The sequence below is a fragment of the Pocillopora verrucosa genome, chromosome 7 (genome assembly GCF_036669915.1).
Source record: "Pocillopora verrucosa isolate sample1 chromosome 7, ASM3666991v2, whole genome shotgun sequence".
Lineage (NCBI taxonomy): Eukaryota > Metazoa > Cnidaria > Anthozoa > Scleractinia > Pocilloporidae > Pocillopora > Pocillopora verrucosa.
In genome coordinates, this window is record NC_089318.1 from 13,308,589 (window position 1) to 13,330,174 (window position 21,586).

The following is a 21,586-nucleotide window of genomic DNA, read 5'->3' on the forward strand; positions in this document are numbered from 1 at the left end:
ATTTTTACAGGCTTAATTTCTCATAAAATACCACTACTAATTCTAAATCTCCAGTGGTGAGTAACAGAGAACTCACTGGAAGCCAGGCCGTTTAAGGGGTTCGTATGTTATGATTCGCTAGTCGATAGTTCCCATGCAGGCGCTTTTTTCGGGGAGCTAAAGATAGAAACACTCTGAAGAGCCGCTAGAATAAATTTTATTCCAGATTTCTTTATTTCTCTATTCAAGAGTCTTTTTGGAATAATTTCCCTCTTCCTTTTAGACTATCTAATCATCAAATTGTAGACAAAAAGAGTTAAAGGACTTTTCCTTTAGAGCTTTTAGATCTAAAATCTTATTACCCACTAACCCTGGGTAAACTTAACCCCGCTTTGAACAAACCGGCCCTGTGGCTCAGTGGTTGAGTAGCTACCGGTCCGTGTTTGAGCTCTGGCCGAGTCATTGTGTTGCATCACTGGGCGGGACACTCTATTTTCACAGTGCCTCTTTCCACCTATTATGCAGAACTGGGAAATGGATGAGTTGTCGAAGGGCTGCCTAGGGCTGGCTAACTTCCCGTCTCGGAGGGGTAACAGTTACACTCTTACGTGCTATTGACACTGATGTAAAGATTCAACAGGAGAGCACTTGAGAGAGCACCAGCAATCTCTTCCTTTTAATGAGGATATAATAACATAACTGCATATGTAATTTTCCTCTCATCAGTTAGTAATCCTCGGCGAAATGACAATATACAAACAACAGCTATTTTTATAAGAAATTCACCAATCATCCTAAATGGCTTAAATCACTTTTGTTATTATTATTATTATTATTATTATTATTATTATTATCGTCATCGTTATTATTATTATTATTATTATCGTTATTATTAGTATTATCATTATTACTATTATTATCATTTTTAATATTCGTGTCCAAATTAAACCTAGATGAAGAAGGATGAAACTTAGGAGGGCGACTAGCCCTAGAAATGGTCTTGGTTTCTAAAAAATATAAAAACAGTATTATTACTTAATGGCCATCTCGGGGTTTTTTCTATTGTTTTTTTTGTTTTGTTTTTGTTTTGTTTTGTTTTTGTTTTGTTTTGTTTTATTGTTTTGTTTTAGGGACATATATTTAACTATCTCCTTGAGTAAAAATGTAACCGACTTGTCTTGAACTTCGTAAACGAAATGCGGCAAATTCAGTGCTGTTATTCGTAGCCTGTTAATTACCTACTTTCAGACCTAAATGGTACATATGTTAAACCTATATGTATAAGTAAATATTCTTGATAAACGTTTTTGTCCAAATTAAAGTCTTGCGACTCTGTAAGTACCTTTTAAGTCACTTTGGAATTTGTCCAAAACCTCGACAGTTTAAGATTTGAGATAAACAAGCGAATCAAGAGGATGGAGGTCCGACTTCAACCTGAAGAAACAAAGTGTCATCCACGATGTAGCGCCTTGAATTAAGTCTCTTGTGAGATACGAATCGAGGAAAGCCCAATCCTGTGCTCTCCTTTATCAAAGGCCTTTTAAAGATTTCTGGATGATTGCCTGTAAGGAACTCCGTAATTACGTTTTCCTTCTGGTTTGGATCTTCTTGCTGGTCAATCAAAGTAAATGTCACTTTCTTCTTCAAAGGCCAGGGTAATATGGCGTCATAATCACCTCTTTTTACTGTAATGAACACAGAGAGGTGCGAATGATCAGGTTTACAGCCGTTAGGATAGACACTCACTTGTAACTTGTAGCCATAACTTTCTGTGTTTGTTGAGTAAAACGGATCACTTTTCAACAATTCCTTTCGTCTATTCATACCTGTAGCTTGTTTTAAGACTTGACTAAAGTTGCCAATCTTCCAAATAAACATACGCGTATCCACGAGTCTCTTTGTAGCACCTAGTTCCTTCTCTGTATTCTTCAACCTCGCACAAGCGAAATCAAGATGTGATTTGATGTCGTTTTCCAGGTGATGGTCCACCTCGCGTCGAAAAATCTAATCAATAATAATTGTAGTCAATTTACAAAAAAAAATAGTTTCTCTCCGAAGGATATGTTCTGCAATGAAAGTTAAAAACGAGTTTTGCCGAATTACTTTGTGGGCCTGAACGCAACTTGAACTCTGGAATTCCGTGTTGCAAGTTCAGAACTGACTATTTACCATTCTACACATGTCTACATCCTTGCCATATGCACATGTGCTTTAGCGTGTGTTCTAGCTAGTACATGTGAAAGTAGTTCGGGTTGATAATAATTCTATTACTTTTAACTTAAAGATAAAAAATATAACACAAGCAATGTTGGACCTTTGTTTGTCAATTATCTTAAGGCATATTTTTCGCAACTTTCGACATTTTGCACACAAATCCAAAGTCAAATATAATTGTCGACAAAATTTCAGTTTGTAAACCTTACAGTAAAAAGGAAATGCCTCGTCAAAATTTTTTTCGAGATTTAACCCTTATCATCCGGTGGGGAAAAAAGGTGCTTAAGTAGCCTTAATTTTTTATTTTGATTTCATAATCTTCGTTGTGATCTCCTTATCTTGCATGGTCATGAGTTGAACACTTTTCTTGTTGCAGGCACCGACCCTAAACCTGGAGGTACACATGTAGCTGCTAATCAAAGATTGTGCAAAGCCTCTCAGACTAACATATTAGTACATACCTTTCTTTTGCAGCCAAGATATTGATAGGGACAGTTAATTACTTTTAGCGGACAAATAGTCTGAGTGTGATTGGTGATCTGAAAGAAATTATCAACATCAATGCAAAAGCAAATGAACAAGAGCCACTGCACTGGGACATTTTCTGAATGTGTAAAGTGATACATGTAGTAAAAATTCTGTACTATGGACAAGCCTATTGGCCCACCCAGATGGAGATTATCCTAGTTCTCATAGCATGAAGCGACCAGGAGTATCACTACTCGCCCCTGGACTGGATGCTCATCCATTACAAGGTCCCCCCCCCTCCCCCAACATACTGGGTGGAAAGTAGCACTGAGAGAGTAAAATGTTTTCAGCCCAAGAACAGAACACATTGACCTGGTCTGGTCTTGAACCCAGAGTTTAGCACACTAATCAGTGGGCCAATGTGTCTTTTAATACCGGAGTTAAAATAATTTCAGTTTACTTTAATGCCTAAAAAAGGGTGGAGCTCAGTAACATCTTTTTCAGAAAGCCCTAACTACTATCACACATAAACAAAGACAAACACACATACAACCAATATCAGAAAAAATATGAAAAGCCTACCGCCTCTCTAGGAATAGACTGGCCACACTTGTTGGGGCAAGGTAGTTGAAACTTTGGACATTGATCAAAATGATTCTGCAAAGTTAAAGGAAAACATATTGATAATTAATACAAACAGAAAAGGATTAACTATAATCTTATGATGATAAACTGACACATTTTGTAATAAATTTGGCTTTCATATGCCATGGAACACTATGTGAGTGTTAAATTTTCTTTACATGGACGTGTCAAATACTGGGTCCAATTTTAACATGTGTGGAAAGGGGCTAAAGAGACTGGGTCTGGAGAACAAGCCAGACTTATTGGTCAAAGTTCTCGACAATATATAACAATTATAAAGTAATAATAATAATAATTACAGTAAATGATAAACAACAACAATGATAATGACATTGATATAATTATTCAAACTGCATAGTGAGACTTAAAAGGAGCAAGACAAAAGACATGACAAGATTTCATTTTCTCACTACTTTTCCCCATGGTTCACCAGTATGTAAGTCTCAACTTTGTAAACTTAGATTTCCTAGCATGGGACCAAAAATATCCCATATTAGGAAAACTGACCTTGGTGGTCAGTTGACAGAGTTTGAAGTTACAGCTTACAGTAACAATATGTAGCTAACTTCAAGATGATCAGATACAAGTAAAGAAATGATCTTGCAGGTAAACTAGTTACAAATTAAATTGGAAATAACAGAAAATAATATGATAAGCTTTAGTTCTATACCATTTGCCATTCAGTTTTTCCTAGAAGTAAAATGTCAAGATGACCTAACACTATGTTATCAACATAACCTGGGGGGCTAGCGGTGTGGCACACTTAGTTATAACATAATTCAACCCAATGGACTGATCCAACCAGAGGATTCACCTGCCTTGATCCTGTTCCTTTTAGTATATCCACATGAATTTTACAATTACCTTCACCTCACATTTTGGGTATGACCTATTGCAGTGTACACACTTTATAATTCTCCACTGACAGATGTTCCTCAAATGGCCATTGAGATTCATCTTCCTGACTTGAACTTGACACTTTGCATTTGTGCAAGGGATCAATTTCCACTGACATGTTTTTAGGTGAGTCTGATAAATGGAAAATAGAATATAGCAAATTAAAAGAACAGAATGGAGTACCTGTAATTAAAAAAGTGCAATACACAGTACATGCTTGAATACAGTAGTTATCAGAGGAATCATATTATCCAGCTGTGGTGGGATTTGTATGAATAAGCATGGAGATCAAGCAAGATACATGTAGTGACATCAACCTTGCATTCCTTTTTTGCATTTTATATAGTCTTGGTCCATAAAACTCTTAAAATGATGGCCAATACCAAAGCCATCTTGACCAAACAAGCTTTCTCAATGACATAGATATTTTTGGTCATTATACCAGTTGAGGTCATAGTGTTTACCAAATTTAATTGTCTTCAAGGTCCTTAGAAGGTGTACACAAATTTGACTTATACCATCAAGTTCAAATTAAGGAGAAACACAGACTTACATTAATTGTAACTGTGGGATTAGGACTGAAGTATCCTACAACAAAATTGGTTGATCTCTGTCCTGTTGTAAGGCCAGTAGTTTTTGTTTTGTTTCTCCCTTTTTTTTTATTTTTTACCTCCTTCTCTCCCAATTCGCCAGTCCAGTTACATCCAGAAGGGTCACATCTGTAATTTGGACATCTGATGGTCAAAGAAAGTATCTTCCGTTCTGTTGCTTTGTCTGGGAAGACATCCTGAAAAAAGGATGTTAAGGTTAAGGATGTATTTTCTGAGTAATGACAAGGGACTCATCATTGTAACATAAAATATAAATATTCTAGAGTTGATCAAGTTCAAGATATCTTGTATGGAAAAAGGTGTTAAATTAAATCATGTTTAATCATCTTTTTGACCAGGAAAGTAACATCATGGGCTTGTCCACTTATTAATAACATGTGAATGTGAATTTACAATTTTTAATTAATAATTATATTAAACTATGCATATTCCATCATGTTTATCTCAACTTGTAAAACAGTGGCAAAATATTTTAAAAGATATCTTTATTTTAAAATCTTTTAAATTTGATAGCCAGAGCAAATGGAAATAGGAAAAATTTTAACTTAAAAAAATACTCTAAATTTGGTTCCCTCTAATAAGTTATTTCAATGCAACTTCTTCATAGGAACATGCAAATGCATGCAAAAGAATGTGTTGCTGCATAACAACTAAACATACACAACATATTTCAGCTGATTAATTTAATGAAAATTCCACAGTCAATAGTTCATTTAAATCAGTATTAAATCAGTAGTTTCCTTTAAAACCATTTACCTTGTCTGTATCCAATTTCTGCCTGTCTTTAGGGCAATTAATAGATGTTTTGCGGCTCTTCTGTCTGTTAAAAAAATGTACATCTATAAATACCATAATATTCAAATCAATCCCTACCACAACACAATGTTTCATTATGAATCAAAAGGTAAGGGGAACAACAGATAAAAATCCCTCACTGACAGGTCAGACACCTTAATTCTATTGATTACTACCGATTTCCACAGATAACCAAAAGGAACCAAATTAGACAGAACTAAAAACCCATGGAGGTTTGCGAGTGACCTTTATTTAAATGGACAAGAAAAGCTATGGGTACTGCAGTTGTTTGAAAGCTGAGAGGACTAACCCAGCAAGGTCAAATTGTAATACAGGTTTCTTTATTTTCAGGGAAGCATATGATGATAGTTAACAATGAAAAAGCCAACGATAAGTAAATAGCAGCCACTATCAAGTATGAAGCAAACAGACCTGTTGAAACAATTAGGCCCATTTATGTTCTTCAGACAAGTGATGGGACTCAAAAGAAAAAAGTCTACTTGGGGATTATTTATTGATCCAACACCAGATTCTCTGAACAACATAACTCTAAAATCACAAGAGTTGTAAAGCAAGCAGTAAGGAAAATGATTAAATGAGATCTGGGATTAAAATGGTTAAGTTTGTTGGGTGTAGCCTGTAATTCATGACAAGAAATGTTTAAAAGGAAAAAAGAAAATACTACTTTCAATTTTAATACAAATCAATCAATTAAACACAAGTTGATGAATTATTCAACTTCAAAGCTTTAAATCTTACAATAACTATAAATTAACCCTTTGACACCTGGGAGTGACTAACTTGTAATTTCTCCTTACAATACAATACCCCAGATTCAAACATTACAATAATGGAAATTTAAAAAATGATCACCAGTTAAAGAAGTTCTTAATTATCAAAACATATTCTCTTTGTCAGCACCTTTAGAAATGTATAGAGGACAGTATGGAACGAGAATAAGGATACTTATGTTTCAAGATGAAAAAAAGGGTTGCTCAAATTTTCAGTTCCATTTATAATTATTGCTAATTCATATAGACACTCTTTCGGTGGCCAATTTACATTATCAACTCAGTTGATAAATTATAATTATCTTATTGTACCCTCCACTGACGCAGCACAAAATTTTCTTTAAAAAACGTACCCATTAGCTATATTGCTAATGTTTGTCAATTCTGAATGTTATATCTATAACACTGTCGGAATTACATGTATGCATTTCTGTATAGGAAGTGCTATGCATGTATTGCCTTTGAATCCTCATTTTAGGCAATGAAAGGAGATCGTTGGCTCCTACACCCTGGATCGATCAAGAATTGAGCGCCGCTTCACATACGAACTCGTTCGTACATCATTACTTCGTCACTCTGTCCGTCGACTCACAGCAAAAGGTATGTAGCTGTGCACAAGAGTAGGAGAAGCTATTTATAGGCTTTTAACATGCAAAGTATCAATTTAGTCGTGTCGCGTGGCCACGACAATGCATATAATTGTTATACCTTCTAAAATGTTCCTCGATGCATTCTTTGCAAAATCTGTGGCCACATCTTGTCAAAACAGGCTCCTTCAGCGGCTGATGACATATTGAACACTCTAAATCTTCTTCAACCTTACAAACAAACTCCTCATCATAACCTGAGGGCACCTGAATACTTGGGGCTTCTGCTATTCTTAAGAGAAAGCTCATGTCGAAAAGCAGTAAAACGAAAGCGACAACTTATTCATGAGTAATACCCACTTAATCGTAACAACTTCCGTTAACCGTATGGACGGACTGTTGATAGCCCGTGGGGAGAAGGGTAGAACGTTAATTTGTTTTATTTAGGCTGAAACCCATTTAATTTTCACCATAATGACATGTTTGACGAAATAGATCGGATGCTCAACTGTGGAATTTTCCCGACTTCTCACTGCGCAGGGAATATTTTTACGCATCTTTTTCTATCTTTCGCCCTTCCCCCCTCACCCCTCCCCCGCTAATATCATTTGATACTAGTGCACCGCGCGGAACTCTGGGAGTGAGGCGCACGATAAAGGAGCTCGGCCCAGCTCCAACTACGTTTGACGAAGTCATCTTCATTTGCATTCACAAAGTCCTCATATTGACGATCCGCTATTGGCAAAGTAGCAATTTCATCAACACCTCGAACAAACACTTTTTCAGTACAGCTAAGTATTTACCTACGCAAACGCAGTGGACACAAAAGTCATTTTGTAGGAGCAGATCTTCGTCTCGAGGAGTCAATTTATCAGTGAAAACGTTTTTATTATAAATGGTTGGGAAAATCTCAGTATTGTAGTTCCCATTGTTGAACATTGTTACCTTCGCTCAATAAAAAAACTAGACTCCATTCCTTGTTAATTATTGGTTTTAGAATGAAAATGATAAATCCTTACATCAAAGTAGATGATACGATGATAATTTGACGCTTAGTTGGTTTTAAAGTAGTAAAAAAATGAGTTCTTGAGCGGCATTTAGTTTAAAGCACAATGAAGATTTTCTAGGCTAAGAGAGTTCATTGCTATGTGATTGATAACCAAAGTATTTTATTTTTGTGTTGGAAATGAAAAGTTTTATTTGTCGCTTATTACTTTTGTTCACTGACGTTTCTCACTGCAAATTGTCGGCCGGATCAATTATGATGTATGATTTAGGGTATAAAATACTAACATTTGGTGAATAGTTTCGCTCATGAGGACTTATATTATTGTGTGGCAAGCACCTGTTTCATTTTCACCGGTGGCGATTTGACTCAGACGTCATGTGTAGCAACTAGAATGAAACTTACATCAAATAAATGAAATAGTAAAAATGAAAAATAAAAAAAAAATAAAAAAAAAATGAAATAGTATATCGCCAATTTAGAAGTGCCTACAACTAACGGCGAAAGGGACCAAGACGATGTGTAACATCTCAATTATGGAACGTTAACCGTTGTGGCGAGTTTTTCTGTGGTGGGGAGTTGACTGTAAACCATTTTATTGTTCAGAAACTAACTAAGTTGAAACTTGCCTTTTCAAATTTTGTTAAAGTACTAATTCAGCGTATTGCAAATTGTACCATGTTATGAAGCTTCGAGTTATTTACACTACTCTAAATTGATTTTCGTTAACCGAGAAATGAAAACAGTCCAGGGCCACCGTTTTCCAATAGATCAATTGAGTAAGGAAATGGAAAGTCTGTCCTTTGTCAACACGATTAAATCTTGAGAGTAGTCCCATTTTCTGGAGGTGTAGCATTGGAAAGACACGCATAATGTCAGGAGAGCGTGATAAAAAGCTTTTGATTTTTAGCTTCGGATTTTAGTTTAGATTTTTCGATTTTTAGTCTCGAAATCACGATTTACCAGTTTCGTGAGTCCGCAGGAGTTTTACCACACTATAGACCTGGTAGGAAATACAATGTGTTCCTTTCATGAAAAACACACGCAAAAAAAAAAAAAAATTCATTGTGGTAAATCTATAGAGGACTGACAATTAAACTGCTAACGCTTGTCAAGTTCTTAAAAAGAGAGCTAAAAAATCAATCAGTGTGTTCTCAGAGGACGATCAACGCCACAGCTGAATCGATAAAAGGACTAGCGATTGTGCAAGATGTTGTTTATATTAGAGAAAGCAGTGAATTATACTGCAAATTTCATCTCAAATAACTTATTTTACAGGGAAACAATAAAAAAAAACAATAAAGTTTTTTGTTCGTCTTCGAGCGCAATTTTCGGAGCATAATTACACTGTTGTCATTTGTGTACCACATTTGGTTTTCTTGCATCTTAAACAAAAATTATATTTTAAAAGACTATATCTGTTTGGTGTTATGTCAAAACAACGTATTTAACGCTGTCTTCAACATTCCCCCTTCATTCATTTACAAATAAAAGATTACCATCTGTCCTAAAGAAAAATTCTTCCAGCTTCAACTTATAGCCTAGGCTACATTGTCTAGCCAACTGAATTGTTAAATCTCTTCGAGTGATCTTTGACGATAAAAAATACAGTAGCTACTCGTGAAATGCAACCTGGCACGTGATGATTCAAAGCTGAACTGAGGTGCGGGGTTTAGTGTCGCAGGTGTAAAGAGATCATTTCTCCTGTAAAAAAAAATAAAATAATGCCCCATTATTTTATCTGCATGTAATCATTGTTATGTGACAAGTAAATAAATTTGTAAGGTAAGGGAGGCCCATCAAATAAGAATAAAAGAGTTTTGTTATATTGTGGGAAAAACATATCTGTCAAGCCGACGGCGAGTGGCTTAGTCACCATACTCTCCTTGAAAAGGAAAGTGAAATTTTTTTGCAAAATTTCAGAAGGTAATATCACAAATAACATTTTTTTCGTATTACTTTTGATCATGTACTTTACAAGTGGCAGAAAAGTATTATCCTTCTCGTTTCCTCATTTCGACACGAGCGCCCTAAGTAAGTTATACAAACAATACGGAGCCGGATGCAGTTGACCAAAACCAAGACAAGCTCTTGGGTCTCCCTTTTCTTTCTTTCTTCCCCTTTTCCTCTTCTATCTTTATGCTGAGTAAACTAGGTAGACGAGGTTAGATTTGGAAAGTACGATGTAACCAGAGAGTTTTAATTTAGGCAAACTCCAAGACAGTATGAAAGAATCATGTAGCCTGCATCTATAAAGAACAGATATTGGTAAATAAAATAATCTCATTAACAAAAAAGGGCTTTTTTTCTTCTTTCACTGTTTGGAGATCTTCACTGTCTTAAAATTTACTTTATGGAGTCGGAAACGTTTTATGCCGCTTTTTATTTTCACCAACAGGGTTATGATTTTAAAATAGATGAGGAGTTATTGTCATGGAAAAGTTAACCCTTTTTGTGATATCGCTCATCTTCATTCACACGTTACTTTTGAGGGACCAATACAGTACAGTAGCTGTTTCAGGTAAACAAAAGCTTTCCTTTGCATTTTTTAGTATCTTTCAATCAGTGAGTTATCTGAATGCGTAGTAGTGGTGTAGGAAGGTTCAATTAACTGGTTGCTCAGTTTCGATTTTTTACCAACTCTTAAGGAATCACGAACTAGTATGTTGTGTTTCTATTTCAGCCTCATTGGCACAATACAAAGAAAATCGTCGATGCTAAGGCTGAGAACTAGATAGCCGCGGATAATCAGTTAATGAATGTTTGAGTTTGAGAAACGCAGTTGAAAGGGAAACGAAAATAGAAATAGCAAACAGACGATCGATCGAAGAAAAACGTAAATTAAAGGTTTTCATAATGCTGGAAAAAATAAAAAGCTTTCCGTGCAATCTTGCAAAGGCTCACAATGATCATCTGCCACTATAAGTTCCAGAGTACATATAAGGATAGAAAATTGGTTTCATGTTTCTGCTCAATATGTTTGCTTCGTTAGGGAAATTGTTAAAAATTTGGCTGAAGAGGCCAGCGTTCTCAGGGCCTTAATCTACCTAACAGCTAACAAAGAGAATAAAATTCGCTCCTTGACGTTAGGAATAACAGCTTGCAAAAACTTAGGATTGCATGTTTGATGTTCCTCTTTTATTCAACTACTCTGAATGAAGTTTAAAGGGAGATTAAATACATTTGTCATACATAGAAGCAGAGGACTGAAGTTTTCGACGTAAAAACCTACGCGGGTGTTGGGATAGGAAATAGCTGACAAAAGAATGCGATAAAAAGAGAAATAGCCAAAGCGATAATGGCTCATAATCCGACTTACGCTAGAATGTTGCTCTCTCAGATGTTCATGTATGTGACTCCATTGATTTCAATTATTCAGCTGGATAACATATTTGGAGAGTTCGAAACCCCAGCGCGCTTTATCTCTTTACCTTCACGTTAGCAGTGGGCTTACAGATCACTCAGTGAGTCAGGAAATAAGTTCGCGTATTTTTCCGTCGCAACCGTCAAGATAATTCATCAACCATTATCTCTAGGAAGACTAGTAATAATCAATACGATAAATAATTCGTATGGCAACAATAAAGTGATGCTTAACTCTTAGTTTGACGTAAAGACAAAAGTGCATTTTTCTTTCAGGCTGTCAAACTAAATGTTTTATATCATTCTCCTTCACTTGGTGCAAGGACATCACAGCAGTGGAACTTATGAATTGCAGCTCATTGTTTTCCATGCGCCTGTAAGACGCTTTTGATCACCTCCCATTAGTTGCAGAATAGCTGGTTTTCTTACAAACGTTCTTAAAGCGCCTTTTCTTGATGGAAGACAAAAATGTGGTATATTGTAAAAGAATTGTCCACCTCACAAGTCGTTTAATGATTGAGTATCCATTTGTTTCATTATTATATTTATAGTTATTTGAATTTCTTTTCCTTTTTGTGGGAAATTCCTAAAAATGAATGATTATGTAGAATACGTAAATAAAATTAGGAGAATCAACCGCATTGGCATGCTTGATATTGATCTATAGTAACTTGGAAAACAAACATGAATACTCAAAACAAGGGGGGAGGTTTGCTTTGCTTGATCAGAGGAATTATTCATTCCTTAGCAGTGTCAGGGAGAGGATATGAGCTGAAATTCTCAGCCATCAATACTAGACACTTTCGTCAACGAAAATTTTTTTCCAAAATTTTTTTGTAGCCATTGCAATATTTCCCCAGAAAATGACAATACATTTTGATACAACGTAATTTCAGTCAATGTGCGGAAGAACAGATAACAAGTTCTCATTTTTTTTCCTTCAACTTCTCCATTCAGGAGGGTGTCATCAAGTAATTTGTCTCACCTTGAGGAGGAAATGTTTTCAAGATTTACCATTTATGATGGACTGTAAGTGTAAAATCTCAGTGAAGGAAAAAAAATACCTAACTCAAAATTCTATTGACGAGTATGGTGATACTTTCAAATCATCATGAAAATTCATCCGTGTAAAGCATGTGCAAAAGGGTTCTCTGCTGCTTTTAAAGGGACCTTTTAAGCCTAGTTGGTTAAAGGATTTCCTTCGGCAACAGAGTTTTATTTGTTGTTGCAGTTAAACAACTTTTCAAAAGATTTACTAGGTGATAACTAGGACTGCTGGAAACTATTAGGCCATGTCTTCGTTAATATGGGGGATTACATTGGTTGGCTATTTCCCAGACAACATGTTCCAACTCCTGTGACCCTATGGCATCGTGAATTCCGTCGAAAGTAATCCATTAGGGTGTTTTTCAAAGTGGCAAGACTTCAGATTCAAGACGTATCCGGTTCAACCTCATGCCTCATGAGTGATAATCATGTCAACTTTTGTTTTTATAAAACGCAGGTATTTGTCTTCAAATTCTATTGTCTCCTTATCTGAAAAAGTATTTGCTGATCAGGAATACTTGGGAATTCTGTAAGTTTAGCAAATCCTCAGGAGAGGTTTCCAGCAAAGCTCTTTCCTTAATTACAGTAAGTAACAACAGAACTGATTCACATCTGCCATGTGCTTCACAGGGATTTATCTTTCAACGCTATTACTTCTTTGCCTGAGAGAGTGTTTGCAAATCAAAAAGGCCTGTACATCCTGTAAGTGAAGATATCGGTCGCACATTGCCAAGCAATCGTACAGAGTCACTTTAGTTTTCTAAAATGATTAAAAACCTATAAATAACATATGCATTATGCTTTTTGACTGTGAAAATTTGTGTTAAGAATTTATTATACTCTAGTCAGGCTGATGAAGAAAGACTGATGTAAATGACGCTTCTAGCAATTACAAAATGTTACAAAAAATTTACATTTGCGATGTGTTTCATAGGGAATTACGTTTCAACGCTATTACTTCTTTACCCGAAAGAGTGTTTGCAAGTCAAAAAAACCTGCAAAACCTGTAAGTAAAGACATCAGTCGTAGATGGCAAAGCAATTGTATTTAGTAGCTTTAGTTTTATCAAATGACCAAAAACCTTTGAATAACATATCTATTTTGCTTTTTGACTTTTGCAAATTTGTGTTAACCATTAATTATACACTAGAGAGACTGATGAAGAAAGACTAATGAAAATAACGCTTCTAGCGAAGTTCTTTCCTCAGTGAAAAATTGGACAAAAAAAATCACCTCTGTGATGTGTTTCATAGGGACTTATCTTTCAACGCTATTACTTCTTTACCCGAAAAAGTGTTTGCGAATCAAAAAGGCCTATACAACCTGTAAGTAAAGATAAAGATGGCAAGGCAATTGAATTTAGCCACTCCTCTTTAGTTTTCTCAAATGATCAAAAACTTATGATTAACATGTCTATTTGCTTTTTGACCTTTACAAATTTGTTTTAAGAATTAATTATGCACCAGATAGACTTAGAAAAATAGAAAAATAGAAAATAAGAACGGTCACATAGGCTCCAGAAGAAAACGGACAAATCAAACGAAGATTAGAACTTCACAATTGACTTTTTTTTTTAACTAAAGCCTATTTTCAGGGTGGTTTTGATATAAATATTGTGCAACATCTTTATAGCATGGGCTGCTCTTTGCCTAAAATGTTACTCCACTATTAGGCATGTTGTTTTTGTTGCTATCATTGTTGTTGTTGTTGTTTTTTAAACAGAAAAATAGGTTCGAACAGGATCAAAATTTTTCCCGAGAGAGTGTTCGCCAACTTAACAAACCTGGAATATCTGTGCGTAACATATGGGGATTGAAGCAGGGAACCTTGAAAATAAAAAGAGCAAATACAAATAATAAAGGGGAATATGCAGAGATTTAAATATTCATTCGTTTCTTCGAAAAAGTTATACTTGTCAAACAGCCAAAGAAGTATCTTGATGTTGAGCCAGTAATGTGATTTGGTTTAGGCAGAATTCAAGGACCTTTACTCAGATTGTGAGGGAAATTAAAAATGCTGGAAATATATTTAGCTTTTATTTTACATCTTTTCGTTTCCAATTGCTATGTCCACGCGTCATTTATGCCATTTTGTTTTAAATCTCATCCTTATATGAATGAAAAGCTGGAGCAGAAGTTACCCTTTTTGCATTTTGAACTTATTCTTTTTGCTTCCTTTGCTCTTTTGTTTTTGGTTATTATTTTGTTATTAATTTTATTTGTCTATTTATTTTTGCTTATGTTTCGTTTTGTCTGTTTTTTGTAGTTTGTATGTCTGTTTTTTTCATAGGGATTTATTTTCGAATTCAATTTTCTACCTACCTGCGAACGTATTTTCAAACCAGAAAAACCTCGAATATCTGTACGTAACAGAGGTTATTTTGATAACATTAAATGATATTTAAGCGTGTCCTGTAGCTGAGGAGGGGTAGGGAGGGAGGAGGGGGAGGGACGGCAAGGAATTATTCAGTTTGAAAATGGCTTTGCATCCGCACGAGTTTAGAGGATTTTCTACTTGTTATGTGCTGTAACCATCCCGTGACAGTAATGTGGGTCACATACTCACATGCACCTTTGGAACTCCTCCCCTTCCCCATTGGTTAGTAAGGCCCATGAAACACATGAATTTTTGGGCACTCTTTTTGCATAATGTTCTTTTTTCGCTTCGTTTGCTATTTTATTTTTGCCCATTGTTTTGTTTTCTTATGTCATTTAGTTTTATTTGTCTGTTTGCTTTTTTTATGTTTTGTGTGTGTTTTTCGTCGTCTTGAATTTTTGTTTTTAATAGGGATTTATTTTCGAATTCAATTTCCTATTTACCCGCGAACGTGTTTGTAAACCAGAGAAACCTCGAATATCTGTACGTAATAAAGGTTACTTTGATAACATTAAACGATAAATAGGTGTGTCCTAAATTGTTTCAGCGACGCTCTTTTGTAGTTGCCCGAAAAAATGGAAAATCTGTTAGTAAACATAAACAAAATACATCCATGAAAACCGAGTTGCTCAAATGAAAAGATGCAGCGCATGCAGGGAAATCTGCAATTAAAATCATTGAAGCTCAGCTGATCAGTTTTATGTTAACTTATAGATGTGTAGTTGAAATACGTATACTCATATCTTGCAAAGAGTTATTTGTAAACGTCGCTAATTGGACCTAGCATTGCCCAGTTGCCCTTCTAAGTACTAAGTGATTTATATTGCTTCCCTTAGGTGTTTGTCCGCGAATTCTCTTATCAAGTTATCTGGTGGACTGTTCGCCAGCTTACTAAGACTGAAAATCTTTTAAGTAAAAACGAGATATATGAAATGCCAAATCAACTGTACACATTACGAAATCCCTTTTGGTTCATGCACATAAATTCAGTTCGCGGAGGAAAGATTTTTCAAAGCCTAATCGGAGGTTTCTGAAATCTAAGGTTCCTTATCTGCAGTTAAAGTAAAGTTACGTTGTAACTTTGATATCATATTTTTGTGACACGCTGCCATCTTGCATGGTATGTCAAGCAGGGTGCAAATTTAAGCGTTTTCTAGGTTTCTCTGGCTTTCTTATTCTAACTTACAACACGTTTTGCTAGGGATTTGTCATCAAATGCTTTAAAGTCATTACCGAGAAAAGTGTTTGCCAGCTTAAGAAACTTAGAAAAGCTGTAAGTTTTATAGTGCACTTTTGGCTTTTCATCTATTATTAAAACCTTCTTTCATTTTTTACCATTTACTGACATTATGCTTGTATTCGGAAAGGTACTCTTATAGGTGCCGCAGTATTCGCTGTAACTATCTTAGCACTATTAGAAATTCCAAAATAAGCAGCCTTGTTTAAGTCACGTACTAAAACACTATTTGAGTTGAATTTTTCACGACTTATTTTTTGGACGATAATAGAAATACACTGGCCTACTGTAAAATTTTCCTGTGAAAACAATGTGTACTAGAGGTAGCATTCACATACTCAACTCATGTTACGTTAGTATGGAAAACAAGAATGTAGAAGAACATTGGTTATTTTGTTATAAGATTTTTAAAACGGTAACTAAATAGTGTTGGTTCCCTATTAAGGCCCTAAAACGATGCAATAAGCAGGAATAGAAATCAAGGCTAGATGTTCATGTCTAATGAGAATTTCATAGGATACTGTTTCTGCAATTTTAGTGCGATGGTCGCATAAGGCCTGGAATCTATTTACGCTGGCCGAGCTATCTATCCAGATGAGGGGTCGCGAAGTTCTAAATATGCGTTGATAACAAAAGAATAACAGCGTTTTTACGTATCTCGTCTCCATTTTTCAAAGAAAAATATTATCTTTTCTTACAGGAATTTGTCCTCAAACGCTTTAATGTCTTTACATAACACGACTTTTGCTAACGCAAAAAGCTTGCAGACTTTGTAAGTAACATCTGAAAATCAAATTTAAACTGTAGCGCTCTTCGACTGAGTTTTAGTGTTAAACCTATGTTCATGATAATTGTTTATCAGTGAAAAGGGAAGATGCTTGAAGAAGGCTGTAAACATTGGAAACTGTTATTGCACTCACTTTGGTATCTGATTGGCAAGTAATTTCAATATGGGTGGCAGCAAAACAAAACCGATGCAAAGGTGAATTACTTTCGGCGCTTAATTGAACGGCTTTTATAGAAAAATGAAATATGAAGTAGTCATTGCATTCATCATACGAAAGTTTTTGGATTCCTGGAAGGAAAGAGAAAGAATGGGACAATAATCAAATTGAGTCGGTCTTGTGTAAATTTTGGATCAAATTTAAAAGGGGGTTTAAAGATGAAAAAGAAGTCGATAGATGTGCTTTAACGCAGCATGTTTTTTTTACAGGGAGTTGTCCTCGAATCCTTTGACTTCCTTACCTGAAATGTTGTTTGGCAACCTTTTTAATTTGTAAACAAAACAAAACAAGAACAAAAACAAAAATAAAAAATGGGTGGCTAAAAATTTGGAGTCTTCTCTAATCATTCTGGCTTTCTCGAGTCCGATTGGGGGCTTCAAGCGATTTTATAACTGTCATTGGATAGGCCTCAAAAAGTTCTTCGATGCTTAAAATTGAGTCAGTATTGCTAAGTGATCATGAGAAATAGTCTGTATTATATAAAGGACGTGAATGTTTTATCGAGGACTAAGACACTCTTTGAATCAATACCACCACTACATCCGGGACTGCATCAGGAGTATTCTACAAATGTACCACGAGGGGCGATGTCGAACAACGACGTTACATTTCCAGCCTTGTCAAACTTTGCTTAATAAGCTCGGTTTGTTGGTTGTTTGGAATATTAAATAGCTGCAAGATTTGTTGCAGTGAACGAAGAAGATGTAAATACACTTACCGAACAACATGAGAACAAGAAAACCAAAACGAAAGCGCCGTATGATCTACAGATTTTAAAAGAATTTCTCGAAAGTTATTCTGTTTGTGCTGAACACCCCTCAAAGTTTTGTAGTGAAAGAAGGCTGAAAATAGACGTATCTGATGATTCAAGTCAGAGTCAGTAATCGAGTCTTCATTCAGCTGAATTATAAAACCAGTTCACATGTATTTTGGCCATGTACACCTTTTTAAAATTTGGGAACCAGGTAGTTTGTTTCCATTTTTACCCAGTATTTGTATAAAGCCAGCTTCTCAAACTCTACCATTTATGTTTATTGTCTAAGGATAAAAAGAAAAATACACGTTAGCTCAAAGATATGAATGATATGATATGATATATGATATATGATATATGATATATGATATATGATATATGATATATGATATATGATATATGATATATGATATGTAATATCCTCTATCTACAGCAAACTTTGCTGAAAATTGAGCCCACACATGAATGAAATATTTAATATCTTAAGTAAGCAAATGGCTTTTTAGTTGTCTCGTATTTAGTCTCCGTTTTTCCTAAAATAAATTTTTTTACAGGTATTTGCTCTCAAACGCTATAATCTCTTTACCTAACTCGACGTTTGCGAAGCTAAAAAGCTTGCAAACTTTTAAATTGTCGTTAGGAAATTAGTCTGGGTTTGACTGAATATTACAGTCAAACCTATGATAATGATTAGTGATAATAGTGATAATATGAGCGACAGCAAAACAAAACCGATGGAATGGTGGATTGCCTCCAGCGCTTAATTGAACGTCCCTCTGGATTTTGTAGGAAGACGAAATAATAGTAGTCGTTGTATCCATCATACGAACATCTTTCCCTCATGGAAGAAAAAACAATGAATGGAACGATAATCAAATTGAGTCGACCTTATGCAAATACGGAATTATCAAATTTAGAAATAACTGATCGTCAACGCCGAGTTGTCTCTCTAACAATCCCTTTAACAAAGTAGGGATGAAAAATTCTTGCTTTAACGCAACATGTTTTTCACAGGGATTTGTCTTCGAACTCTTTGACTTCCTTAACTGAAATGTTGTTTGCCAACCTATTGAACCTGCAAGGATTGTAAGTTACAATCAATAATGACTAGATTTGGGAGTGGATTGCTTTTATAGGCTCCTGTTTTTGTTCATTTTGCAGTCATGGCTGAACTTAGGTCCACGTAGTATCCCATGGCAAGTTAAAGTTATATCCTCGAATATTATCTTGGAATATTTTTTATGTATTCGTTTTCTTTTCTCTTGACGAAACTTTTTATGGAATCGTGAATACTGTATAGCTTGGCCTATTTAATTTTGAATGGAAATATCTCTATTAGTACTGACAGAGCATATAACTTTATTTGTCTACAAAGTCCTCGTGCTTGTTTCTTTGACAGGTCTTTATCCTTTAACTTCATTACCTCCTTACCCGAAAGAGTGTTTGTCAACCTTACAAGCCTTCATTTCCTGTAAGAGAAAGGGAACAAATACAACTTTGAACTTTTATTGCGGTTTAACGTTGTCATACTGCAATTTGCATTTGGAAATATCCTAGTCCCTCTCAGCAATCACATGCTAAACAAAAGGCAATTACTTGACGCGTTCACATTGTTTCCTGCGTTTGAAGTGGGAAAAAGGTGAAGAGGACGTAAATATGAATCACTTAGACATTTCACAATGCTTCTCTCTCGATGTTGAGTTCTATTAGCGCCATCAAACTATTACAATATCAGCAATGACGGAAGCGTAAAGAAGGTGAATTGTCAGTCATTGCGACGAAAATTGTGCATCAGTTTTCTTACCCATAAGATTGGTCATGTTCTTTCACAGGTATTTGCAGTCGAATTCTATCAACTCGTTACCGGAGAAGATATTTGTCAATCTAAGAAATTTAAATCTTCTGTAAGTTAGAGCAAACATACCAACTAAGTTTACTATGGGATAAGATGAAAATTTGAAAAGTGACCTGCATGGGGTTGTTAACAAAGATATCCATAAGTTTAATAATGCAGATAATAACACTATAGACCGATTTAGCTTGTCTGTCCATTTCAGGTCTAAAGGCAATTCCTAGTTTTATCTTCTGATATTTATTCTGCACGTAAATAAGAAGGATATTTGAAAGAAATAGTTCTTTACTAGTGCTCTCTCTCTTATGAACAAAACGTATGAGCTGAAACAGTATATCATCTGCAACATGATCTTTTCAACTCATAGAGGCTGTTCTTGTCAAAATTAAGAACTACAAGGGTATCGCAAACCTTAGAATTGTAGCATATTAATAAGTGGTAATCACAAAAAAACGAGAAATAATGGAGGAAGCAAAAGAAGAAACTTCATAGAACATTTTTATATGGCCGTTAAGGCTGTAAATCGTGATTGGATTTACTCTGGTATCTGACTGGTTAAAAATTCCAGTATGAGCGACAGCAAAATAAAACCGATGCAATGGTGGATTGCCTCATTCGCTTAATTGAACGTCATTCTAAGAATTTTATGACAAGGCGAATGATAGCTCGTTGTATCCATCTCACGAACATTTTTGCTTCATGGAGGAAAAGACAATGAATTGGACGATAATCAAATTGTGTCGACCTTGTGCAAATACGGAGTTATCAAATTTAAAAATAACTGATCGTTAACTCCGGATTGTCTCTCAAACAAACCTTTTGTGATTCAATAAAGCGAACTAAGGATGAGAAAAATCAATAGATATGCTTAAATGCAGCATGTCTTTCTCAGGGATTTGTCCTCAAACTCTTTGACTTCCTTACCTAAAATGTTGTTTGCCGACCTATTGAAGTTGCAAGGATTGTAAGTTACAATAATAACTGCATTTAAGCGTGGAATGCCTTTAAAAGCTGCTGTTTGTGCTCATTTTCGCATTCATGCGTTGTATCCCTTGGCAAGTTAACGCATTCGGCCATTTCGTTCCACCTGAACAAAGAAACGGGTACCAATAACCTCTCACTATGCTTTTTCAGTTTTATTTAACAATTCACTTTTCTGCAAGAGATATATCCTCGAATATTATCTTTGAATATTTTTGATGTCTGGTTCAGTTTTTTCTGTGATGTGTTCTTTTTTCTTGATGAAAACTTTATGGAATTTTGAATACTGTTTAGCGCGGCCTATTTAAATATGAATGGAATTATCTCTATTAGTACTCAGAGAGCATATAACGTTATTTGTTGAAAAAGTCCTCGTGTCTCTTTCTTTGACAGGTCTTTATCGTTTAACTTCATTACCACCTTACCCGAGAGAGTATTCGTAGACCTTACAAGCCTTCATTTCCTGTAAGAGAATTCAAAGGAAACAAATAAAACATTGAACGTTTATTGCGGTTTAACGTTGTCATACTGTATCTGCATTTGGAAATATCCTAGCCCTCTCAACAATCCCATGCTAAACAAAAGTCAGTTACTCGGCGCGTTCACGTTGTTTCCTGTGCTTGAAATGGGAAAAAGGGTGAAGAGGAAGTAAATATGAATCACTTAGACATTTCTGAAAAGTTGCAACTTCCATAAAAATTTCTTAAAATCACATTGCTTCTCTCTCGATGTTGAGTTCTATTAGCGCCATCGACCTATTACAATATCAGCAATGACGGGGGCGTGAGGATGGTGAAATGTCAGTTATTGCGACGAAGACTGGGCATCATTTTTCCTACCCATAATATTGGTCATATTCTTTCACAGGTATTTGCAGTCGAATTCTATCAACTCGTTACCGGAGAGGATATTTATCAACCTACGAAATCTAAATCTTCTGTAAGTTAGAGCAAACATATCAACTAAAAAAGGTGAAGAG

General features: G+C 35.4%; 2 protein-coding genes across 5 annotated transcripts in view; one reads left to right on the forward strand and one right to left on the reverse strand.

Annotated features, from left to right (window-relative positions):
• On the reverse strand, window positions 1-7,352 carry LOC131778589 (TNF receptor-associated factor 4-like). 3 transcript variants are annotated; one of them, XM_066169953.1, is made up of 8 exons: window positions 7,109-7,352; window positions 5,571-5,634; window positions 4,757-4,990; window positions 4,171-4,335; window positions 3,244-3,318; window positions 2,655-2,732; window positions 1,806-1,983; window positions 1-1,664 (listed from the first exon to the last, which is right to left on the reverse strand). In XM_066169953.1, the coding sequence occupies exons 1-8, from the start codon at window positions 7,294-7,296 to the stop codon at window positions 1,387-1,389; spliced, it is 1,260 nt and encodes a 419-aa protein (XP_066026050.1). In that variant the 5' UTR covers window positions 7,297-7,352; the 3' UTR covers window positions 1-1,386. The 3 variants fall into 3 exon arrangements, with proteins under 3 accessions (XP_066026050.1, XP_066026049.1, XP_058950995.1); XM_066169952.1 differs by having other exon boundaries at window positions 1-1,983; XM_059095012.2 differs by having other exon boundaries at window positions 3-1,983; window positions 4,874-4,990.
• Window positions 6,920-21,586, forward strand: part of LOC131778601 (insulin-like growth factor-binding protein complex acid labile subunit) — a 23,672-nt gene continuing 9,005 nt past the window's right edge. The window contains exons 1-18 of one of the 2 annotated variants that reach the window (XM_066169946.1): window positions 6,920-7,000; window positions 10,392-10,514; window positions 11,633-11,732; window positions 12,314-12,385; window positions 12,861-12,932; window positions 13,034-13,105; window positions 13,338-13,409; window positions 13,657-13,728; window positions 14,126-14,197; window positions 14,693-14,764; window positions 15,191-15,262; window positions 15,981-16,052; window positions 16,717-16,788; window positions 18,789-18,860; window positions 19,174-19,245; window positions 19,607-19,678; window positions 21,001-21,072; window positions 21,475-21,546. In XM_066169946.1, coding sequence (XP_066026043.1) covers window positions 10,427-10,514; window positions 11,633-11,732; window positions 12,314-12,385; window positions 12,861-12,932; window positions 13,034-13,105; window positions 13,338-13,409; window positions 13,657-13,728; window positions 14,126-14,197; window positions 14,693-14,764; window positions 15,191-15,262; window positions 15,981-16,052; window positions 16,717-16,788; window positions 18,789-18,860; window positions 19,174-19,245; window positions 19,607-19,678; window positions 21,001-21,072; window positions 21,475-21,546 — 1,268 coding nt within the window. In that variant the 5' untranslated portion in view covers window positions 6,920-7,000; window positions 10,392-10,426. Of the gene's footprint in view, window positions 7,001-9,850; window positions 9,920-10,391; window positions 10,515-11,632; window positions 11,733-12,313; window positions 12,386-12,860; window positions 12,933-13,033; window positions 13,106-13,337; window positions 13,410-13,656; window positions 13,729-14,125; window positions 14,198-14,692; window positions 14,765-15,190; window positions 15,263-15,980; window positions 16,053-16,716; window positions 16,789-18,788; window positions 18,861-19,173; window positions 19,246-19,606; window positions 19,679-21,000; window positions 21,073-21,474; window positions 21,547-21,586 lie in introns of those variants that run through there. The other variant, XM_066169945.1, reaches the window with a different exon arrangement.